Source organism: Coregonus clupeaformis, unplaced genomic scaffold, assembly GCF_020615455.1.
Source record: "Coregonus clupeaformis isolate EN_2021a unplaced genomic scaffold, ASM2061545v1 scaf0743, whole genome shotgun sequence".
NCBI classification, from domain to species: Eukaryota; Metazoa; Chordata; class Actinopteri; order Salmoniformes; family Salmonidae; genus Coregonus; species Coregonus clupeaformis.
In genome coordinates this window covers 195,916-209,644 of record NW_025534198.1, presented here as the reverse complement: position 1 = coordinate 209,644, position 13,729 = coordinate 195,916, and the positions used below count along the sequence as shown (strand labels likewise).

Below are 13,729 nucleotides of genomic sequence, written 5' to 3'. Positions count from 1 at the left end.
TTCACGTATTCTCGCTCATAAAAGTCAGTTAAGTACCTGTGTTCTTGATGTGTCGATAGTTGGAATAGGCATAGCCTTTACCCCACCAAGACTTTCCTGTTAAGAGACAAAAAAGAAATTAAATGCCATACACTGATAAAACCTCTGACATTGAAATAGCAATTTAAAAGAATAATGTGAGGTGTGTATTTCTAGAGTTCAGTTGGTGTTCGGTGGGTTAAAAGAAGAGAACTCACGATGTCCACTCCGTCTCCTTGCTCCTGGCCGGCGCTAGATAAAGGGAAGGGCTCCTTGAATGCAGAGTCGTCACCGGACACCAGCTGGAGAGAGCGAGAGAAAGTGAGAGACTGATAACATCATGACCTCATTAACCTGTGCAAAAACGTTTCCCAAAAAAGTGTGTCCAGACTGAATTCATATTTATACAGCTCCAGTGAGACAATGGTGAAAAGTAGCATGATTAATAAGCGCATCGACGACGTCGTCCCCACAGTGACCGTATGTACATATCCCAACCAGAAGCCCTGGGTTACAGGCAACATCCGCACCGAGCTAAAGGCTAGAGCTGCCGCTTTCAAGGAGCAGGACACTAATCCGGACACTTATAGGAAATCCCGTTACGACCTCCAACGAGCCATTAAACAGGCAAAGCGGCAATACAGGACTAAGATTGAATCCTACTACGACGGCTTTGACGCTCGTCGGAGGTGGCAGGGCTTGCAAACTATCACGGATTACAAAGGGAAACCCAGCCACAAGCTGCCCAGCGACGCGAGCCTACCAGACGGGCTAAATGCCTTTTATGCTCGCATCGAGGCAAGCAACACTGAGCCATGCATGAGGGGAAACTGGACTTCCTGACGGGCCGCCCACAAGCGATGAGGGTAGGCAACAACACATCCGCCACGCTGACCATCAACACGGGGCCCCTCAGAGGCGTGTGCTTAGCTCCCTCCTGCACTCCCTGTTCAACCACGACTGCATTGCCCTGCACGACTCCAACAAGTTTGGAGGGACTAAGTCGATTTGGATAAAAGCGTCTGCTAAATGGCATATTATATTATTATTATATTATACGTTTGCTGACGACACGACGGTGGTAGGACTGATCATTGACGATGAGGCAGCCTATAGGGAGGTCGTCAGAGAACTGGCAGTGTGGTGCCAGGACAACAACCTCTCCCTCAACGTCAGCAAGACAAAGGAGCTGATCATGGACTACAGGAAATGGAGGACCGAGCACACCCCCATTCACATCGATGGGGCTGTAGTGGAGCGGGTCACGAGTGTCAAGTACCTCGGTGCTCACATCACTAAGGAATTAACATGGTCCACACACACAGTTGTGAAGAGGGCACAACATCGCCTCTTCCCCCTCAGGAGGCTGAAAATATTTGGCTTTGGCCCTCCGATCCTCAAACGGTTCTACAGCTGCACCATTGAGAGCATCTTGACTGGCTGCATCACCGCCTGGTATGGTAACTGCAAGGGACCCGAACGCAAGGCGCTACAGAGGGTGGCGAGTACAGGCCAACACATCACTGGGGCCGAGCTCCCTGCCATCCAAGCCATAGACTGTTCTCTATGCTACTGCACGGCAAGTAGTACCAGTGCACCATGTCTGGAAGCAACAAGATCCTGAACAGCTTCTACCCCCAAGCCATAAGACTGCTTGCTAAACAGCTAATCAAATTGCTACCTGCATTCACCATTTTTCCACTGGACTGTCTATTATCTATCCTGTTGCCTAGTCACTTTACCCCTACCTATATGTACATAGCTACCTTGATTACCTCGTACCCCTCCACATCGACTCGGTACTGGTACTTCCTGTATATAGCCATGTTATTACCTGCTACGTCCTGTATATAGCCATGTTATTACCTGCTACTTCCTGTATATAGCCATGTTATTACCTGCTACTTCCTGTATATAGCCATGTTATTACCTGCTACGTCCTGTATATAGCCATGTTATTACCTGCTACTTCCTGTATATAGCCATGTTATTACCTGCTACTTCCTGTATATAGCCATGTTATTACCTGCTACTTCCTGTATATAGCCATGTTATTACCTGCTACTTCCTGTATATAGCCATGTTATTACCTGCTACTTCCTGTATATAGCCATGTTATTACCTGCTACTTCCTGTATATAGCCATGTTATTACCTGCTACTTCCTGTATATAGCCATGTTATTTTTTACTCATTATTGTTATTCACTGTGTATTTATTCCTCGTGTCACTATTTATATTTTGTATCTTTAACTCTGCATTGTTGGAAAATAACCTGTCAGTAAGCATTTCACTGTTAGTCTATGAAGCATGTGACAAATAACATTTTATATGATTTAGTCTGGATGTGGAGGATAGTCCTGGACATATCCATCCAGGGACCACTCCCTCTCCTCACCAGATCCGCAGTGTCTCGGATCCTCTTGGGGGGTTCGTCCTGTGTGGGGGAGTGAGGTCTCTTGGCTGCAGTAGTGGCTCCGTTCTGGTTCTGCTCTGTCGGGCTGCTAGTATCTCTAGGGGAGCCCAGGCAGGGTCCAACGCTCCTGCCTACTACTGTAGGAATGGTGCTGACTGCTGGAGGACTACCCTGGGAGGGGATGAGAAAACTCAATGAGTGATTGACACTGAACATTCATGTTGTGTTCTAATCACAAAGTGGCATTTACACCAAGTGATTGATTGTGGTCCTCTGTAGCTCAGCTGGTAGAGCACGGCGCTTGTAACGCCAAGGTAGTGGGTTCGATCCCCGGGACCACCCATACACAAAAATGTATGCACGCACGACTGTAAGTCGCTTTGGATAAAAGCGTCTGCTAAATGGCATATTATTATTATTATTATTATTGATGACGTCAACAAAGGACATTTGTCTTTTTTAATTGCGTATTGTGTGGGGCTGTCGTGTGCGTTTCTTGAATCCTGTTAACGGGGGGTAAAACAGGTGTCCTCACCACATTGACTCCGTCCCCTTGCTCCCTGCAGTCGCTAGATGGAGGGTACGGCTCCTTGAAGGCCAAGTCATCAGCCAGCTGTACACAAAGCACAGAGACAAAGACAGCGCGTAAGAGATCACCCTGACCGGTGCACATCGTTTTAGTTCAAACTGACAGGAGTCATTGTTTTCTATGGGAGCTCTAGCAAGCCTGCAACATACTTTTAAAATGGAGAGGCTCTGTTGCGTAATCTAGATGTAACCTATGTTCTGGGGGTGGCGGTGCATTCATTTTACAATACAAATTCAACTGACGGGTTCTGCAGTGTCTTTGAGTCTCTTGGACTGCTCCTCCAGCGTAGGGGAATGGAGTCTCTTGACTGCAGCAGCAGCGGAGGCGCCGTTCTGGTCTGTAGGGCTGGTGCTGCCAGGGAGAGGGACCACGGTCCTACCCACTACTGTAGGAATGGTGCTGCCGGCTGGGGCCGCTGGGGCAGAGGGTTTGGAAGCTGCAACCACAGACTCTGTATATGGGGAAAGAGCGAGAGGGGGAAAGAGAGCGAGAAGGGGAAAGAGAGAGAGGGGGGGGAAAGAGAGAGGGGGGGACAGTGAGGGAGTGAGAGATGAGACATTCCTTTAGCAATTTTTCACAGCAGTGACTTTCAAAAACACTAATATGTAGACCATGTGTATCTGAGAGGAGAGGAACGCTGATACTCACTTGATCCGATGACTGGGATGGACATACCCTGCTCGGTCCTGGGTGGAGAGACGTCTGGCACCGAGGAGCTCATCTCCACAATCAGAGAGACTGGTGGCTTGGGAGGTGTCACACTGCACGGGGCAGGACGAGAAGAGGAATATGGTTATATTCATAATTAATCTATTAAGTTAATTTGAAAATTATGATGACCTGAAACAAGGTACATGAAATAATAAAAATATACATTTCGTTTATTTTATTCATTTTGTCAATTGTGGAAAGAAAATGTATACATCTGTATCTTAGAATAAATACATTTGGAAAAAAAATCCTAACTTTCTGGTGCCAAATGGTACCATTATGCTAAGTAGTGAGGAGGTACACATGCATAGATTTCATTTGACATATCTTCTGCTGTAGCCTAGAAGTCTCCCTGGTTCTCCCCCTGTCCTATGTGTGGTGTACCCACCTGTCGTCTGTGTCCGAGGCAGCCGGCCTGGACGGCTTGCAGACGGGGTTGGGCGAGCTGAAGGGAGTCCCTGAGTCGGTGTCTCTGGAGCTGTCCAGCTGACTGCCGTCAAGAGAGGAACGCTTGGAGCCTCCGCTGTTAGCGCTACGGTTCAGCTCCACTATGCTCTGTAGTGAGGGGAGTGGGGAAAGATGGGGGAGTGGGGAAAGATGGGGGAGTGGGGAAAGATGGGGGAGTGGGGAAAGATGGGGGGAGTGGGGGGGGGGACAAGTAGAGAACAAAGCTTAGTACGAAGCCATTCACAAGATCGTGATTTGTTCAAATGCATTTCTTAATAAATATATGTCTAAAGTACACACTGGCTTTCTCAATTCATCTTCCCTGAATATCCCCTCTCCTGGCCCCCCTCTCAAAACGCATTGAGAACCAGGGCCGAGGGGAGGGACCTTGCAATAAGGTTGAGAAGGAGACAAGGAATGACAGAAAGAATTGAGCGAGAGCCTCTGTCTGAAGAGAGCGTCCATCTTACCCTCTTCTTCTTCTGCACCAGCTCAGCAGGAAGGTACTGGTGGAGCTGCTTCTTTTTCACATGCGTAGCTTCGATCTTCATCCCATCCTTCAGCATGTTGATGTTGTTGGCCTGCCTGTAAACTGCAGCAAGGGGTCATGGGACATGGAGTCATTTAGAGCTCCCTCTACCAGCATAGACAGATGGTAAAAGGGATGGTTCACTTAAATTACACATTGGTTTCCTTACCATATAAGCAGTCTATGAATTTTTTGGGGGTTTGGTTTAGTTTCCCTGGCACTGTTTCCACATGCTAACGTTTTACCATTTGTGGCACAAATCCCACTCAAGTCATGGGACCGCTATTAGCATTTTTCGCACATCATGTTGAAATCATCCAAAAGTATCTAGAATTGATTGTGAAGCTCAAAGTCACAGATTTGAACATGATGCGCCAAAAATGCTAATATCAGTCCCATGGCTTGAATGGGACTTGTGCCACAAATGCTAAAACGTTAGCATGTGGAAACAGTGCCAGGGAAACTAAACCAAAGCATGGACTGTTGTCAGCAATCTGTTACAGGCTAAGGAAACCAATATGTCATTTTGTAATTTGGGTTAGTTGAATGCACCAATTTGTAATTCGCTCTGGATAACAGCTTCTGCTAAATGACTTAAATGTAAATGTATGGTATTACCTGTGTCTGTGAAGGACTGGATGTCATAGGTCAGGTCGATGTTGACGCTCTCTGCGTTCTCCACTTTCTTGAAGATGATCCCAATGAACCACATGGAGACAAACTCGTTCCTTTTGGAAGACAACACAAATATCAGCTGGGTACACGGAGACAAACTCGTTCCTTTTGGAAGACAACACAAATATCAGCTGGGTACATGTAGACAAACTGCTTCCTGATGGAAGACCCACCACTAATATCAGCTGGAAGACATTTAGTTACTATGACTAAGATGTGGTTGTCTCACCTAGTTACCTTAAGATGGATCCACTAACTAAGTCGCTCTGGATAAGAGCATTTGCTAAATGACTAAAATGTATATGTAAAAATGCTAACTAGCGTTAGCGCAATGAAGCAGATACCCATAGACTTCCAGTCATTGCGCTAATGCTAGTTAGCAATTGCGGTAGCGCTAATCATCTACTTCCTTCAAACTGCACGCAAAATGGTATTCACTAGTTCATCTGACTCTGGGGAAGTAGATAAAGGGCCTCAGTGCCAAAACCTCAAAGTATTCCTTTAAGTGAAATCTCCACCCATGCTGGGCACCAGGCCATGCAAAACGAACTCGCTCATTGCAAAAAGGTTTTTAAAAAAGTTTCCGTCTTGTGCCCTAATGAACACAACCCCAGGTTTCTGGTGCCTTCAAACTTCACAAAAGGTGTGGAGTCTAGAGACTCACTCGCTACAGCTCTCCTTGTTCCCGGGGAAGGATGTGGGGTTGACGTGTGCCAGGGTGATGTACTCGTTCCTCTCCAGGTTCCCCACCAGGACACGGATCTTAGACTCCACCAGACCAATCCTAGAGGGAGAGGAACAGACAGGAGGTTCATAACATTACTGGGGTCAGAGCCATATAGTTTAGAGTTGGGCCATCTTTTAGAACGGACGCCTTGTTAGCACCTTTGAGCATTCCATTTATCCATTAATGACGAGAATTTGGAATCTTGTACAAAGCATTGTTTAAATTTCAGAAAATGTTGTGAACTGCCATTGGTCAATATTGCCCATTGGGACATAACATGGCTGCCATAGAATGTAGTGTCATGTACAGTGCCTTCAGCAAGTATTCACACCCCTTGACTTTTTCCACATTTTATTGTGTTACAGCCTGAATTTTAAATGGTTTAAATTGAGATTTTGTGTCACTGGCCTACACACAATACCCGATAAATGTCAAAGTGGAATGATGTTTTTTGAAATTTACAAATTAATAAAAAATGAAAAGCTGAAATGTCTTGAGTCAATAAATAAGGGAGGTTTTCCAATGCCTCACAAAGGAAGGGCACTATTGGTAGATACGTTTTTTTTTTTTTAAGCAGAGCATGGTGCTTGCAACGCCACGGTTGTGGGTTCGTTTCCCACGGGGGGCCAGTATGAAAATGTATGCACTCACTAACTGTAAGTCGCTCTGGATAACAGCGTCTGCTAAATGACTAAAATGTAAAATGAAACCGCTCAGGGATTTCACCATGAGGCCAATGATGACTTTAAAACAGTTAGAGTTTAATGGAGAAAACGGAGAATGGATCAACAACATTGTAGTTACTCCACAATACTAACCTAAATGACAGAGTGAAAAGAAGGTAGCCTGTACAGAATACAAATATTCTAAAACCTGCATCCTGTTTGAAATAAGGCAGTAAAATAAAACTGCCAAAAATGTGGGCATTTTTTTTAGTATGTCCTGAATACAAAGCGTTATGTTTGGGGCAAATTCAATGCAACACATCACTGAGTACCACTCTTTATACTTTCAAGCATGGTGGTGGCTGCATCGTGTTATGGGTATGCTTGTCATCGGCAAGGACTAGGGAGTGTTTTTAGGATACAAATAAATGGAATTGAGCTAAGCTCAGGCAAAATCCTAGAGGAAAACCATTTTGAATTCAGGCTGTAACAACAAAATGTGGATTAAGTCAAGGAGTACACCAGACTTTCTGAAGGCACTGTAAATGTGTCATAATGCAGAAACCCTAACCTCAACCAGTTCCACTCATATCATAGACGGGACAGACGTAGCATGACTTCTACCAGAGAGGAAGCGAGGGTTTACTCCCCCTAAAATCTGTCCACAAAAATAAGACCAGGAAGTGAGGAATGTTTGTAATGGGAGTTCAATGTGAGTGTTAAATTTGGTCAACAAAAAATTGTATCGCTAATTTTCTACGTGAGGCTTAATTGATCTAATAGAAGCTTCGTAATGGTTAGGTTATTATTAGGAATGTACCGATATAAGGGGACGCATATGGCATTTCAGCAACTTTGGAAAAAAAAACACTTATATGTCGGACTTGTCTGCTGTTCACACGTGCATCTGCCCTCTCATTGGCTAGAATAGTCCCACTTGATCTCGACTCCTCCCGCCTCCCTCCATCTTTGAGGACATGTATTTCCATTGTTAGAGCGGTCACTCGACTATAATAGAAAAGCTTTGCTTTTACCGGTTTGATTTGTTTGCCTAGGGTGAAATGCTAAACAGATATTTTGTAGGACCTTAGGAGCTCCATGTTCCCACGTAACACACAAAACACTTACCATTCTAACTGGTTTTCTTCTGTGGATGCACTGGCAGTCAGAACAATGTAATGCCTGTTAAAAGACAAAACACAAATTGGCATACAGATAAACACCTGTCAACTATTTCAACATTTAAAATAGAAAACAGGGAAATAAATATATCAATAAATACGTACTTGTACTTCAGGAAAAAGTTGGGCGGCTCAAACAGTTTGGACCAGTCCGTTTTCCCCTGAAGGATGTCATCGGTCACACTGAGACCTGTAGGTGTCAGATATTTAGTAATCTCTTGTGGACAGACGCATGTAAAACAGGATGGTATAATAGCATCTGTCAACAGACTGTGGGATGCAACGACTAACAAGGAACTTTGTTCTTCCTCACTGGTTATTTGGACAAATCATGACTTCGCATCTTTCAAATTTCAGAAGTGGAGGGGACATTTGGCCATTGCTTTGCTGCGAGTTTTCGTTTAGGGGGGTGGAGAGTTCTCTAGGCTGGTTAGGGTCTCCTCTCATACAGTTACCCCCAGAACATAATCGAACACAATTACACAAGATTCTACTTCTAGGTTTCCCAGATTAGACATTTAAAGAATGAGCACAATTAGCACCATGCTGTACCAACTGAGCCATTCAGGACCACTATACAGAACACCCCTCATTGCATGGTGTAATAATTTGATGTAAGAGAAAGGTTTTAGGATATATCCTACTGCAAATACAGGGAGTCAACAATCTGGGTTGGGTATTTCAGTGCCATTCAGTGGGCAGTCATTTCAGGGCCTTTATTGGAGTGCTGTTCTGGGATCAGTTTAGCCTTTTGGATAATAATGAACACGATAATATGGACGGGGGGGGGCTGATCCTAGATCAACCAGGTTAGGGCCAAGAGTTAGGTACCCACCGTATTTGAACTCCTCGCTCATGATGGTGCGTGTGGAAGTGGAGACGTTGTAGGTGGAGTTCTGCTGGGGGTAGGCTGGTGTGATGATGGGCATCAGGTGGTACCTGTCTGACGGGTTCACCTGGAGGGGGGGGGGGGGGCAAGACAGGTAGAGAGGAGAGTTGGCACAGGGCAAGAGCAGCTTTGTCCCCCCCCACAGACACACCACACCTTCAAAAGAAGCGTTTTATCAATTTGTTATGTTCATCCGATAAACCTTGCGGAATTTGTGCATCTCGAACACACACACACACACACACAGCAGACACCTACCCGTGGATCCCAAACAGGCAGATTCAGATTGCTGTCTTCAGGTTGTTTCAAAAGCACAGGATTCGGCCATTCCCTACAGGACGGAACAGATTGAGTGAATTGATGGCTTTTCAAACAATGGAGATTTCAAAGCAACAACATGTTTTTATCATAGTGGGTCATCGACTACACAGGCTACACATATCATCACACCCATTTAGACTGATCAGGACCCATATCATCACACCCATTTAGACTGATCAGGACCCATATCATCACACCCATTTAGACTGATCAGGACCCATATCATCACACCCATTTAGACTGATCAGGACCCATATCATCACACCCATTTAGACTGATCAGGACCCATATCATCACACCCATTTAGACTGATCAGGACCCATATCATCACACCCATTTAGACTGATCAGGACCCATATCATCACACCCATTTAGACTGATCAAGGCCCATATCATCACACCCATTTAGACTGATCAGGACCCATATCATCACACCCATTTAGACTGATCAGGACCCATATCATCACACCCATTTAAACTGATCAGGACCCATATCATCACACCTATTTAGACTGATCAGGACCCATAGCATCACACCCATTTAAACTGATCAAGGCCCATATCATCACACCCATTTAGACTGATCAGGACCCATATCATCACACCTATTTAAACTGATCAGGGCCCATATCATCACACCTATTTAAACTGATCAGGGCCCATATCATCACACCTATTTAAACTGATCAGGGCCCATATCATCACACCCATTTAAACTGATCAGGGCCCATATCATCACACCTATTTAAACTGATCAGGGCCCATATCATCACACCTATTTAAACTGATCAGGGCCCATATCATCACACCTATTTAGACTGATCAGGGCCCATATCATCACACCCATTTAGACTGATCAGGACCCATATCATCACACCCATTTAAACTGATCAGGGCCCATATCATCACACCTATTTAAACTGATCAGGGCCCATATCATCACACCTATTTAAACTGATCAGGGCCCATATCATCACACCCATTTAAACTGATCAGGGCCCATATCATCACACCTATTTAGACTGATCAGGGCCCATATCATCACACCTATTTAAACTGATCAGGGCCCATATCATCACACCTATTTAGACTGATCAGGGCCCATATCATCACACCTATTTAGACTGATCAGGGCCCATATCATCACACCCATTTAGACTGATCAGGGCCCATATCATCACACCTATTTAAACTGATCAGGGCCCATATCATCACACCCATTTAAACTGATCAGGGCCCATATCATCACACCCATTTAAACTGATCAGGGCCCATATCATCACACCCATTTAAACTGATCAGGGCCCATATCATCACACCCATTTAAACTGATCAGGGCCCATATCATCACACCTATTTAGACTGATCAGGGCCCATATCATCACACCTATTTAGACTGATCAGGGCCCATATCATCACACCTATTTAAACTGATCAGGGCCCATATCATCACACCTATTTAAACTGATCAGGGCCCATATCATCACACCTATTTAGACTGATCGGGGCCCATATCATCACACCTATTTAAACTGATCAGGGCCCATATCATCACACCTATTTAAACTGATCAGGGCCCATATCATCACACCTATTTAGACTGATCAGGGCCCATATCATCACACCCATTTAGACTGATCAGGGCCCATATCATCACACCTATTTAAACTGATCAGGGCCCATATCATCACACCCATTTAGACTGATCAGGGCCCATATCATCACACCCATTTAAACTGATCAGGGCCCATATCATCACACCTATTTAAACTGATCAGGGCCCATATCATCACACCCATTTAGACTGATCAGGGCCCATATCATCACACCTATTTAAACTGATCAGGGCCCATATCATCACACCCATTTAGACTGATCAGGGCCCATATCATCACACCCATTTAGACTGATCAGGGCCCATATCATCACACCTATTTAAACTGATCAGGGCCCATATCATCACACCCATTTAGACTGATCAGGGCCCATATCATCACACCCATTTAGACTGATCAGGGCCCATATCATCACACCTATTTAAACTGATCAGGGCCCATATCATCACACCTATTTAAACTGATCAGGGCCCATATCATCACACCTATTTAAACTGATCAGGGCCCATATCATCACACCTATTTAAACTGATCAGGGCCCATATCATCACACCTATTTAAACTGATCAGGGCCCATATCATCACACCTATTTAAACTGATCAGGGCCCATATCATCACACCTATTTAAACTGATCAGGGCCCATATCATCACACCCATTTAGACTGATCAGGGCCCATATCATCACACCTATTTAAACTGATCAGGGCCCATATCATCACACCCATTTAGACTGATCAGGGCCCATATCATCACACCTATTTAAACTGATCAGGGCCCATATCATCACACCTATTTAAACTGATCAGGGCCCATATCATCACACCCATTTAGACTGATCAGGGCCCATATCATCACACCTATTTAAACTGATCAGGGCCCATATCATCACACCCATTTAGACTGATCAGGGCCCATATCATCACACCCATTTAGACTGATCAGGGCCCATATCATCACACCTATTTAAACTGATCAGGGTCCATATCATCACACCCATTTAGACTGATCAGGGCCCATATCATCACACCCATTTAGACTGATCAGGACCCATATCATCACACCCATTTAAACTGATCAGGACCCATATCATTACACCCATTTAAACTGATCAGGGCCCATATCATCACACCCATTTAGACTGATCAGGACCCATATCATCACACCCATTTAAACTGATCAGGACCCATATCATCACACCTATTTAGACTGATCAAGGCCCATATCATCACACCCATTTAGACTGATCAGGGCCCATATCATCACACCCATTTAGACTGATCAGGGCCCATATCATCACACCTATTTAAACTGATCAGGGCCCATATCATCACACCCATTTAGACTGATCAGGGCCCATATCATCACACCCATTTAGACTGATCAGGGCCCATATCATCACACCCATTTAAACTGATCAGGCCCATATCATCACACCTATTTAGACTGATCAGGCCCATATCATCACACCTATTTAAACTGATCAGGACCCATATCATCACACCATTTAGACTGATCAGGGCCCATATCATCACACCTATTTAAACTGATCAGGGCCCATATCATCACACCCATTTAAACTGATCAGGGCCCATATCATCACACCTATTTAAACTGATCAGGGCCCATATCATCACACCCATTTAAACTGATCAGGGCCCATATCATCACACCTATTTAAACTGATCAGGGCCCATATCATCACACCTATTTAAACTGATCAGGGCCCATATCATCACACCTATTTAAACTGATCAGGGCCCATATCATCACACCTATTTAAACTGATCAGGGCCCATATCATCACACCTATTTAAACTGATCAGGGCCCATATCATCACACCCATTTAAACTGATCAGGGCCCATATCATCACACCCATTTAAACTGATCAGGGCCCATATCATCACACCATTTAAACTGATCAGGCCCATATCATCACACCTATTTAAACTGATCAGGGCCCATATCATCACACCTATTTAAACTGATCAGGGCCCATATCATCACACCCATTTAAACTGATCAGGACCCATATCATCACACCTATTTAAACTGATCAGGGCCCATATCATCACACCCATTTAAACTGATCAGGACCCATATCATCACACCCATTTAAACTGATCAGGACCCATATCATCACACCTATTTAAACTGATCAGGGCCCATATCATCACACCTATTTAAACTGATCAGGGCCCATATCATCACACCCATTTAAACTGATCAGGACCCATATCATCACACCCATTTAAACTGATCAGGACCCATATCATCACACCTATTTAAACTGATCAGGGCCCATATCATCACACCCATTTAAACTGATCAGGCCCATATCATCACACCTATTTAAACTGATCAGGGCCCATATCATCACACCTATTTAAACTGATCAGGGCCCATATCATCACACCTATTCAAACTGATCAGGGCCCATATCATCACACCCATTTAGACTGATCAGGACCCATATCATCACACCTATTTAGACTGATCAGGGCCCATATCATCACACCTATTTAAACTGATCAGGGCCCATATCATCACACCTATTTAAACTGATCAGGGCCCATATCATCACACCTATTTAAACTGATCAGGGCCCATATCATCACACCTATTTAAACTGATCAGGGCCCATATCATCACACCTATTTAAACCGATCAGGGCCCATATCATCACACCTATTTAAACTGATCAGGGCCCATATCATCACACCTATTTAAACTGATCAGGGCCCATATCATCACACCTATTTAGACTGATCAGGACCCATATCATCACACCTATTTAAACTGATCAGGGCCCATATCATCACACCTATTTAAACTGATCAGGGCCCATATCATCACACCTATTTAAACTGATCAGGGCCCATATCATCACACCTATTTAAACTGATCAGGGCCCATATCATCACACCTATTTAAACTGATCAGGG

At 44.5% G+C, this 13,729-nt stretch overlaps 1 protein-coding gene across 3 annotated transcripts in view; it reads right to left on the bottom strand.

Moving 5' to 3' along the window:
• Positions 1 to 13,729, bottom strand: part of papolg (poly(A) polymerase gamma) — a 29,248-nt gene that overhangs the window by 2,293 nt on the left and 13,226 nt on the right. For all 3 annotated transcript variants that reach the window (XR_006659065.1, XM_045216577.1, XM_045216578.1), the window contains exons 10-23: positions 9,105 to 9,177; positions 8,793 to 8,913; positions 8,063 to 8,147; positions 7,905 to 7,958; positions 6,049 to 6,168; positions 5,328 to 5,437; positions 4,651 to 4,772; positions 4,122 to 4,288; positions 3,671 to 3,783; positions 3,265 to 3,473; positions 2,969 to 3,046; positions 2,416 to 2,604; positions 237 to 320; positions 37 to 96 (exon numbers count right to left, since the gene is read on the bottom strand). Coding sequence is in view for 2 of the 3 variants with exons in the window: in XM_045216577.1 (XP_045072512.1) it covers positions 37 to 96; positions 237 to 320; positions 2,416 to 2,604; positions 2,969 to 3,046; positions 3,265 to 3,473; positions 3,671 to 3,783; positions 4,122 to 4,288; positions 4,651 to 4,772; positions 5,328 to 5,437; positions 6,049 to 6,168; positions 7,905 to 7,958; positions 8,063 to 8,147; positions 8,793 to 8,913; positions 9,105 to 9,177 (1,585 nt within the window). In the remaining variant the exon portion in view is untranslated. The remainder of the gene's footprint in view (positions 1 to 36; positions 97 to 236; positions 321 to 2,415; positions 2,605 to 2,968; positions 3,047 to 3,264; positions 3,474 to 3,670; positions 3,784 to 4,121; positions 4,289 to 4,650; positions 4,773 to 5,327; positions 5,438 to 6,048; positions 6,169 to 7,904; positions 7,959 to 8,062; positions 8,148 to 8,792; positions 8,914 to 9,104; positions 9,178 to 13,729) is intronic.